Here is an 11,588-nt window from a genome sequence, read left to right on the forward strand (position 1 = left end):
CATATTTCTTGATGGTACTATAATCTGTTGTCTATACTCTATAGTTTGTTTTTATTGTTATTGTCAATGTCTAAACTATCAATAAATTTTAGATTTTATAATTAATTGAAATTTTTCATAACAATATAATTTTCACTGATATATCAGAAATCGTAATTTTGATTTAAAATGGAAGAAAAAAAAATTGTTTGTAAGTATTTTTTGTTATAAAATATATAGGAAATATTAATTTATATCATACAAGAAATTTTAATTTTAAATTACATATTAGTAAAATGATTTTACAAAATTCACTTATTCTAGGGCCCTCTGATTTAACAAGAAGATTTTTTGAATTGCGTTTTCAAAACGATTGGCTATTTAAAAAAAAGAAACAACCTTGGAGGTGAGTTTAATATTGTTTGTAATATTACTATTACAAGATACAGTAAATACTGGCACGTCGTAATGTAACTTGTAGTTTTATGAGAATCTTATAAGAATAACAAATATTACTTTAAAAAGATATCTAAACATACTGTAGTTACTTTTATTTTTCATAGAGAATTTCACAGAATCCTTCTTGAGAATGGTTTTCCAGAAGAAATAACAGTAAACCACATACGAAAGAAGTGGTCATATACATATGATGTAAGTTATTTAAATATTGTAATGAGTGTTAATTCTGTAAACTTTTAAAGTATTTTTATTATATTAAAGTTTTTTCCCATTAACATATGATATGCATCATCAGCTTGTAATATTAACATGCAAATTTACTTACATGTTGTTTTTTTTGCACTTTGAACCTTCTGCAATGAAAACTGGGTTTTATATTAAAAATTTATAAATATTTATCTTTTTTTCAGTCATATAGAATAGCCAAAAAAACTAAAAATAAGAGCTGGAAATATTATAGAATGTTTGAAAAACATTTAGGGAAATCGCAAGTTTTAGATAAGTATGAAGCATGTAAGTAGACCTTAACAATATAACAACACAATGAATAAAAGTGTAGTTGCTTAATAACTCTTTCACAACATTAGTTAAACTAGAATGTTCCTTGGGGAGATATATTAATGTATTCATTAATAATAATCAATTCACATTGTCTTTATCTTGACTAGTGTAAATAATGTATAATTTTATATATATATTTTTTTATATCTATAACCATTAAAAATAGAAATGTCGTAATTACACTTTAAACAATTGCTAGTGCTAAACAGTTGTTGAAATTCATATATAATGTTTAAATTTCACCTAAGCTCCACACCTTAATACAAATCATATAACATTTATGTATAATTATGACTGATTTTTTTTTATTAAATATTAATTCATATTTGAAATATTCCCCCAGTGTTCCATTAGTAACCTTACATTCCATAGAGATTTTATACTTGGTGGTAGGGCTATTCGACCTATGTGGGTAGATGTTACCCACTCATCATATATTCTACCTCCAAACTACAAAATTTATTCATGTATTTATTTATGCTTTATTGTGCAAAAAATGTTATGCATCATACTTATGGATTGACATTGTAAGTTGCATTCATGCAATATTATTATCATTGCAGGCACAAGGATCATAACATCTTAGTTGCCAAGATTGGTGGTACATTGGTGAATCAGGGGATTCTAAATATTTCTTACAGTGTAGTGATTATTTGCCTATCTGCCTATAGATTGTGTGATGTTTCAAAAGAGCTTGTGAAAGCTTCTTCAATAAAGAATATTTTGTTTTTGTTTTAATAGTTTACCTAATATATTTTAAAAATGAAAATGTCACTAGTTTACATATAAATTAATTAATTTTCTTTTCTAGGGAATGATGAATGGAGATTAAAACTAATAATATGTATCTCTGAGGCAAAAGAAGTGAAGTTAGACTATCACAATATGTGGAGGTATGTTAAAATGAAGTCATTATAGTACGATAAAAATTAGATGTAGCATCGGAAAATGCAATGAAATGAAAATAAAACCGATTACTGCCGATTTACACAACCAATATAATAGTACCCTATCGCGCCATTCGACGCTATTCGTCGCGATTCTGTCGTTAGTTTAAACCGAGAAAGCAAATGTATGTAAATCGACGTGTCAAATTGACAACGATATTCAATATATTCATATGAGAAATAAATATTGATAATTTGGGATAGTATACTCAATTTGGATGTGATCGGTTTTACGAATTTTGCCGATGCTACATCTAAGTTGTGTCGTACAATACGTTTTTTATTTATAATAGGCTATTTGACTGATTTTTTTAAAATCCATTATATATTATTTAGTAGAAGTTAAGGAACCCAATAAAAGTTGATTTTTTTAATTTCTAGTATAAATTTACCGAAAAATATCATATTTAAATAGCGCGCAAAAACGCCACTTGGACATATGGCGCTGCAATGGTGTCTGTGACGTCATTTTCTTGTATTTCATTTTGTGGTACACATAGTAGACAAGCAAGGTTAACAAGAAAGTGACCTCATCATAAGGGCCGGCCTAATCAGGAGCGTTATGTGTCACCTGACAAACGTTTGAAAAAATGCATTTTTATTTATGGATTTTTGAATAAATTAAGTATTATTTTTAACTTTCGTTAGTAAATAACCATTTTTAAACTCATGATATAAACTGATTACAATAATTTACAATTTATTTTTCGCATTGTCAAATAGCCTATTGGTATACATTTTTATTTAGTACTTAAATAAGAATATACAGAGCTGTGCGGTACATTAGCAAGACTGCTAACTGTATTACACATCAACAAATGTATATGTTCCCGTGTGTCTATGTCTTAGTACCTTATTGTGAACTAACATAGTTTTATATAATCTGATTTTCTTTTCCAGTTTTTAATATTGTTTTATATTTATTTTATGTACTATGATCATATTTTACATAATTTTGTAGTTATTTGTTGTAAAATATGTCATTCATCAGCTCAAATTTAATAAAAAGGAAAGGAAAGGAATTAAGATAATATATTTATAAGTATTATGAATTAATATATTTTTGTTTTTCTTGATATTTATCAAAAATCCCTTTCTTATAACGCTACAATGATGTATGGTGAGAGTAATTATAAAATATTTAATGTTTTTATACAGAACAGTGGAATCAGCGTTAAGGAGTCAGGATTTACCTCTAGAGTGTTGCATCCAAGACTTGAAAGGATTGTGGCATTATATCCGGATGACTTTTAATGTATGTATAACGAAACCAATTAAAAAAAAATATATATATTAATTTATTAATATTTCATATTAAAATGATTTATTTCAACCTTTAATCAACTGATGAAAACTATATCTTATGCTCAGTGTAATTAAACGACGATTGATTTAGCTTACAGACAGTCGAATCATCGACGAGGTGTCATGTAATTCAGTTTCTAACATTTACTTACTATTTACGAATCAGAAAATGATAACATATACCTGTGATACCTAATATAATTTCAATAAAAAATTGTAATCGTAAGACCATTCTTCGATCCGTTGAAAATAATAACTGGATTTATAATTCAATACAAATCTTAATTTAATTGCCAATGTCACGTAGGTGTTTAAATTTCCCAGAATCCAAAACATTATAAATCATGTTTTGGATTCTGGGAAATTTTATTTTATTTTCATAATACTTTACTTAGTATAATAATAACCATGCTCACATAATGACACATTGTGAATATAGAGGAAACATCGCCTAGTTTTGCGAAGGACGGCGGGTCGAGACGACTGGCCACTGTACGCGTCGATGTTGGAGTACTACAGCAAGTATGAGCCGGACTACCTGGAGCGCCTGCAAAATATGTCCCCGGGCCGCCTGGCCTCGGCGGAGCGCCGCGCCACTCGCACGCCCCGGGGACAGCTTAGCCAGGAAGACGCCGTGGATGAGTTCCAATGTAAGTCGCGCTGGTCAAATTAACAAGTCGTTCGTTTAGCTTACAGTAAGAAAAAAAAGAAAGTAACAGGTAAATTTCCCACTGTTGGGCTAAGGCCTTCTCTCCCATTAAGGAGAGGGTTTGCAACATATACAATGCGGGTTGGTGGAATGCACATGTGTCAGAATTTCGATGCGATTAGACAAATGCAGGTTTCCTCACGATGTTTTTCTTCCGCCGAGCACGAGATGAATTATAAAGACAAATTAAGCACATATGTATAGTGGTGCTTGCCTGGGTTTGAATCCGAAGTCGTCGGTTAAGATGCACGCGTTTAGCTTACACTTTGGTAATTCCATTATAAATCAGATTTGATACTGATTCCTCATGGGTCGCATACGGCATCATCGAATGTGTTCGATTAAATGAATTGATTCAATTGAAGGGAAAAGAAATATATTTGATTAGAGTTTGCTGAAACTTTTTTTTTGTTAAATAATTTCTAAAAGATGCCAATTCTGATAAATTTATGTATTTTTTTATTTATATTGCAATAATTTTTTGTTATTTCTAGGGTCCAAAGACATAACGGAATCGTTTATACAGATACGTCTACAAAACGACTGGGTTTTCAGAGATCGAAAGTGGGCGTGGAAGTAAGTTACTAAATCTCTAAATGACGCTATGAATTAAATACCAGCATAATTATCAGGAAAGCCTACTTGAATTAATTTACAACAGGATCCCAGAAAGCGTTCAAAATGCCTCTGTTGCCAAATTTAAAAAAAAAATATCAAGGAAGGCTTGTGTGCAAAAGGTTATTATACAATTAATGAGTTTATGATCGATAGCACACCTTAGGAATGAAACGATCGCCTCCTGGCTATTTCATCTCATATTAAATTGTTTATTTATATAATATGTATATCAAATTACTTTTAAACAAAAACTCAGTGCTTTGTTTGTCTTGTAAATTGCGAAATAAATTAAAAGATGGCTCCTCAAAGTTCGAAGGTCCTCGTATTCATTCCGAGTGTTGAACAAATCAGAAGTAATTGGGTAAAGAAAATGGAAGTAGTTTTATGGTTAGAACTGTCTCCTAGGCCAGCATGTAAGGCCGTTGATTGTGCGCCTGCTCGGGTTTGTCAAAAGTGAAGAGCACCACTGTTTGGGTACACACTCACGGTACATACTACAACATCTTCGGTGCTTCATTTGGTGGTAGGGCTCTGTGCAAGCCCGTCTGGGTAGGTACCACCCACTCACCAGTTATTCTACCGCTAAATAACAGTACTCAGTATTGTTATGTTCCGGTCTGAAGGGTGAGTGGGCACATGAGACATGACATTAACATTAACAGTAACTACAGGCACATGAGACATGAAATCTTATTTCCCAAGGTTGGTGGCACATTGACGACGTAAGGAATTGTAATATTTCTTACAGCGTCATTGTCTATGGGTGATGGTAACCACTTACCATTAGGTGGCCCATATGCTCGTCCGCCAAACTTGAAAAAAACAAAAAACCGTTGAAAATGGCCGCGGTAAAGTTTAACAAAGGAACATAATTTTAACGTCTATATTTCTCAATGACTATTACATCACGTCAATAGCGCAATGGTTTAAAGCCCCTCTAGTCTCTGTAAATAGTCGCAAGATAGATCCCGATCTCTTGGGCTATCACATACATACGCTTAAATGGAAGGGTTAATAGGAATATCAATAATTCCATATGTAGAATGTCCTACTCAAAAGATTTGCTTGCCGTTATATCGATTGATATGAATCTCATATCTGTGAATCTATTGGAATCCCCACTATTTTACTGGATAAATCTATATAAACTAAAATGTCAGAAGACAAAATATTTCCAAAGAAATAAATAAATAAAATATGAAGTGATTGTCCGTCAAGATATCTAAAGAATACTGATCGTAGTAACTAATGCGTCGACGGTCGTGACCTCCAATGACCCGCGCTCGCACTCCTAACTACTAATATTTGATATAACAAATTTTCTTATTTCAATATTATGTTAAAAATTTACGAAGCTATGACAAAAAAACGGTGTTCAATAAACCAGTGAAACATTGTTGTCTTGTCCTGTCCGTTTATTTAAAAATAGAACGTTTTATTTATTTTTTACAAAACTTGAGATTGTCTTTGGATTTGGATCCACCAAGTTCGTGCAATTGATAACAATGATCGGCAGTGATTCTCACCTGAGCTCTATCTTTGAAAAAGGCATAACGCTCGCCAAAATTCTTGTTAAGTGATTTTTTATAAGATACTAAAGACATTTGCCCTAGTTGACTCTGCCAATATAACAATCTTATTAGCTACTTCGCCCGCAGCTTAGAGTGTTGGTTGTCATATGTCAGGCAAAAAGCTGCCTATGTTTTTTCTTGGAGTTCATATTTGCTTCACTCCAAATTTTATGAAATTTTGTTCAGCGATTTGGTTGTAAAAGGACGACAGACAGACACCCAGAGTTACTTTCACATTTAATTTATAATATTAATATATATTTTCTCGTAAATCAACTAAGTTATTGTATTGTAATAATAAGTAGATTTACCCATATAGAATTAACTATTTTTTTACTGATTTGACATAATATATTAAACTGGGTACATATTTTGGAAATATTTTTTCAGTTTATATTTAAACCGCTAAATTATAAATCAGAATTCGTATTACTACATTGATTAAAAATAATGATATATAGTTATTAGATTCGTGAGAAGAATCCTATTTTGAATGGATGCTAATAATTTCAAATCCAAAATATGAATTTTGAAGTATTAATACTTGATCGGCATAAATTTTACATTTAATGTAGATAATCGGATTTAATATACAGATTGAATACATTACCAGTATCCGATTTGCATTTGTTTATTTATTCACGTGCCCAATAAAGTTTTACGATACTTTATAAATACATGCTTGAAATAAAACTGTCAATGACGTCTTTATTGAACAACAAGGGGCCGAGATAGTAACCTTGCGAGACTCCCTTTGTTCAGACTGAGGCACGAAATAAGCAATATAAACCAAGTTATATTTATCTTTCAAGAAGGATATATAATTTAAGGGTTTCACGATTTTATTGTATTCAACATTTGATTCGATTTGATTTAAATACCAATTTAAAATTATTGTAACTAACATAAAACTTACTTAATCTACTACTTGAAGAATCAAGCACACTGACTATTACTGGCTAAATGATTATTATTATTAATAATAACATGGATTATATGTTATGATTTTTCTTGTTAGCAATCTTCGAGCTATCATGATCGAAGAGTACGGGTTTCCTAAAACATTAACCGGAAGAGAAATTTGTAGGAAATGGGCGGCCACTTACGCTGTAAGTATTTTAACTATATGACGATACTATTTAATAGTATACTATTTAATATATTTTCAAGTAAACAGAGATACTTTCAAGTAAGTTATAATTGTAACAATGTTACTAAGATTTAGAATGGGTTCGTCTTCATCATCATATTTTTTTCGTTTCGCAAGGTTAACTTTTATTTATTGTCTTATTTTAACATGAGTCCATTGTGTAAACTATTTTTACCAAGTCCGACTCGCTAAATAGGTATTTTAATCAACAAATAAATCGCAGACCTGAAAATTGTTACAAATCATAGATTTATTACGAAGAAAATATCAAATATGCCATTACAGATATACAATTCACGCATATATGTTTAAAAATTGCACTAATGTCGCCATTTACAATTCCATTTAAAATTTTTCGATTTTTTTAAAGACTTGTTGTGTTTCATACTTGATTATATTGTAATGTGATAATTATGTTTGTAGGAGTATCAAAAAGCGAAAGCTACAAATAACAAATCATGGGTTTATTACACACTATTCGAGCTGTACTTTGGAGAGGGCAGTCTAAGTCTCAACCCGTTGGTTGGTTGTAAGTCCTGTTGTTATATCTTATTTAATTAAGCTGTCTGTTTCTAATGAATACGAGATGTTGTGTCATGGTTGTACAGTACAGTACTTGATGATGATTAAGGGCCAATCTTTCAATTGTTTGTTTTTATTGAAAGATTAAAGCGTTTGAAAAGTTCTGCCCTACATAACAGATAATATACACTGTGGCATAGACTTTACAACATAGCAAATTGTATTGATATTTTATTGCTAATTTAACTTAACTTGAAAGCTAGTTAATTTTGTACTCATTTGCTTTTTCAGGGCAAGAAGAATGGGTTTTAAACTTGATAAGTGCAAGAACAGACTTAGATCATTTATTTAGGTTAGCAACGAAGAATTCGGACGATTCTTGGCGGTATTCATTTTATAACATATATGTGTTTTCAATAATAACACACATGTATACAAGATATATATTATTTATTGGGAACTAATGTAATGTATTCTTCCAGAGAAGTCGAAAAGAGGCTGAGAACTATCGGTATTCCCTTAGACCACAGTTTGTTAGATCTACCAGAAATTTGGAAACACTTATTAAAAACGTTCAGGGTAATGATAATATTTATGAAGTTAAATAATTTAATATTAACTTTAACTACATTTCGTAATACAAACATAAATCCCTATTTATTATTTAAATTTTTTTTATTAAGAACCTACCTACCTAAACTCACCTACCTACCTACAAACCTTCATGATTGTATGATTTTAAATTACTGTTTTACAAGTAAACGGTTGTATTTAGTAGATTATTCTTAAATATATATTTCAGTGGAAACAAAAATTTGCCAACAAAGGTATTCTGAACGAACAATGGCCGTACTTCGAAGCTATCGCCAAATACACTGAAATTAACGAGAAGCACGTAATTAAGGAGCAGAAAGACAATCACTACGAGGAAGTGGCTCTCGATGATGATATTGAGGACGATATGAAACTGTTCGACTTGAAGCAGAGGTTGTCGCTCGTCAAACCGAAGTTGGAAGCCATCGAGACAAATCTATGCAGATCCTGTTCCAACGAAGACGGTTGTGTCAACATTTACAATCAGACCGATGACGATGGGTTGGACCTGGCCCATAAGCTGAAAATCATTGGCGGTATCGAGGTGTAACTCTATAATTATATTTTAATTAGGTTAAATAAATTTAAAGTCAAAATAAACGAACCTATTTTAATTCCATTTTTCCAGGTAGATCAGTCAGATACTTTACCTTCACAAATATGCCTCAATTGTCTCAAAGAATTAGAAAATGCATACAAATTCAGAAGAAAATGTCAAGAAGCCGACAGAGAACTTAGAAATAATTCGAATAAAATAAAAATAGAAATATCTGCCGACGTCAACGATCATCAGTTGGGAAACGACGGCGATGATCACGAAAGTCAAGATTTCGATGTTGATTTACATTACGGACACCTGGCAGACAGAGCGGCAACGAAGTCAAAACAAATGATCAAGGGGGAGAAGAAAGTTATAAAGCGGAAAAAAATCCGCAAACTGAGATACGACTACTGGAAAGTGTGCGAAGTTTGCGGGAAGCACACGAGAAACCTCGTCAGCCACCTCGACATGCATTCCATCGACAAGGGCTACTCGTGCGAAATCTGCGAGAAAAAGTTCAAGTTCAAGAGCGGCCTCATAGTGCACAGAGCCGTCCACAATCCGACTCCGAAGAAGACCTGCGAGGTCTGCGGGAAGAGCTTCCACATCTTGGCTCAGTATCGTCGTCACTTCGCCTACCACGCGAACGAGAGGAAATTCGAGTGCGAGACGTGCGGGAAGAGGTTTAATTCGCTGGACATCCTAAGAGTGCACAACCGGTCGCACACCGACGAGCGCCCCTTCAGCTGCCCGGAGTGCGGGAAGACCTTCCGCACGGCCGGCTGCGTCAGCAGGCACAAGAGGATCGTCCACAGAAACGTCAAACTCCTCAAGAAATAAACGTCGATCTTGTTATTTAGTGTGTATTTGACCTCGTTATCGGTTGTGTAGAATTATTTATTAAAGGTCTTTATCTCGCTCTTTGTTTATTATCGCAATTCGTTGTTTTTATTTCTTTGTTGTTATAAAATTTAATTTCAAACGCTTCAATGATTTTTCTTAAACGTGTCGATTACTACTGGACAAATACCGATAAAAATCATTAGTACTCCAAATATGAAGGTTATTTTATTTTAAATGAAGCCTATCTTAAATATTCAGGACTAAGTTTTGAGTGAAACACTTGTGCAATACTAAGACCAGTACAATACTTTAACGTAACCCAATTATCTACGCAAATTGCTTAGAAAATACGACGGAATTAATTATATTCAAGTTTCGTATACTTTACCGAGAGAGCGAAAACGCTACAAGCATTTGCTTTCATTAGCTTAAGTAACTAAACTGGAGTACTTGTATACTATTGTAAAACAAGTTGTTTTGTGACAAGTCTTCCTGTATAAGTATATAAATATTAGGTCGTACTGTTAAATGGGAAATTATGTGAAACAGGTTTGATTTAAAATTCAAATGTTGACCATCTATATGGAAATCAATTATCTAGTTATATGAAATGACACCCATGATTACATAAATATCTAAGTTGCCATTTTTGCACATATTACACACATGCATTTTCTCATAACTCGTAAATAACTAATAATTATCCTCATACAAAATGCTTAATGTATTTCTATTCAAAAACATTATAAACAACAAACAAACAATATTACAAGGGCGTCGAGCTTCTAAGTTCGCTGTTGAAAAAAAATTCTAAAATGAGTTCAGACTAAACAATAGCAAAAGGATGAAATTCAATTTGTATTTACGCCAACGTTACTCTCTTTGACTTTACGATTAGGTAAAGTATTATATATCAGTAATATACAAAGATCCCAAATGCTAATGCATACGTCACCGCAGATAGTGCGTATTATCTCTGTTAGCATAACCGAAATTGTCAAGAGCAATGTCCTTTATATTAGCTGATGAGATTTCATTGGAATCAGGGTATGTACCCTACTTAACAAGCTTGAGAATTAACAAAACATACGTATGAAACCTACATATCTACCAGGCCTTTCTTTTATCATGACAAGTTATTGTTTACTAGAATTAATCTGCAATAAATTTAGTACAAGTACCTACACTACACGTTTATAAAAGCCACAGTAAATTAATGCATTCTATTTCAGAGAGACGGTCAGTGCGTACTTTTTATATGAATATGTTTCTTGGCATTACCCATCTATATTCAATTTAATTGAATGATTGTTGAAGGAATAATTAAAAGGACTTACTTGATTGTGTCTAAAATTTAAGTAAAGAGTTAAGGTTCAATGTTTGTTTTTTATAAAAAAATAGGGCTCATTGATCATTATTATGATTTCATAAATTACAACTAACATATTTAGAAGTTAAATAAATGCAGAGTAACCTGGACCATATCTACCTATAAACATCTCATCCGTTTCATCATTGGCGTCTTAAAGTTAAAACCACTAAGTCATAAGTGTAGCTATTTTTAGCACTGCACTTTAACTGCGTACCGTGTGTGGTTACGGTTACTCCAATAAATTAACTGCCTTCTTTATATACCTATAGGTTAGCATATACCTATTGGTGTTCTTTGAGTATTAATAATAAATGGTTATTTAACGTTGATTGGCCGATAGTGTCCAAATATAAAGCTCTTTAGACATATGGAATGTCGATCAAGCACATCGGGGCATAATAAACAGGCGCATTCGTT

At 32.2% G+C, this 11,588-nt stretch overlaps 1 protein-coding gene across 1 annotated transcript; it reads left to right on the top strand.

The window, feature by feature from the left end:
• The first annotated feature begins 18 nt into the window (after window positions 1-18).
• Window positions 19-9,894, top strand: LOC124536800. The gene is made up of 14 exons (XM_047113405.1): window positions 19-190; window positions 304-385; window positions 543-630; window positions 849-951; window positions 1,811-1,892; window positions 3,105-3,201; window positions 3,691-3,901; window positions 4,455-4,536; window positions 7,168-7,258; window positions 7,723-7,828; window positions 8,113-8,206; window positions 8,304-8,400; window positions 8,624-8,959; window positions 9,044-9,894. The coding sequence occupies exons 1-14, from the start codon at window positions 169-171 to the stop codon at window positions 9,794-9,796; spliced, it is 2,244 nt and encodes a 747-aa protein (XP_046969361.1). The 5' UTR covers window positions 19-168; the 3' UTR covers window positions 9,797-9,894.
• Window positions 9,895-11,588: the final 1,694 nt, after the last annotated feature.

This window comes from Vanessa cardui, chromosome 17, assembly GCF_905220365.1.
Source record: "Vanessa cardui chromosome 17, ilVanCard2.1, whole genome shotgun sequence".
NCBI lineage: Eukaryota > Metazoa > Arthropoda > Insecta > Lepidoptera > Nymphalidae > Vanessa > Vanessa cardui.

Excerpts from the sequence above, each read along its gene's own strand:
- LOC124536800 (XM_047113405.1), top strand. The coding sequence starts at position 169 with ATGGAAGAAAAAAAAATTGTTT. Across the intron at positions 386-542 it reads AAAAAGAAACAACCTTGGAG|AGAATTTCACAGAATCCTTC; the intron begins GTGAGTTTAATA and ends TATTTTTCATAG. Across the intron at positions 8,960-9,043 it reads AAATCATTGGCGGTATCGAG|GTAGATCAGTCAGATACTTT; the intron begins GTGTAACTCTAT and ends CCATTTTTCCAG.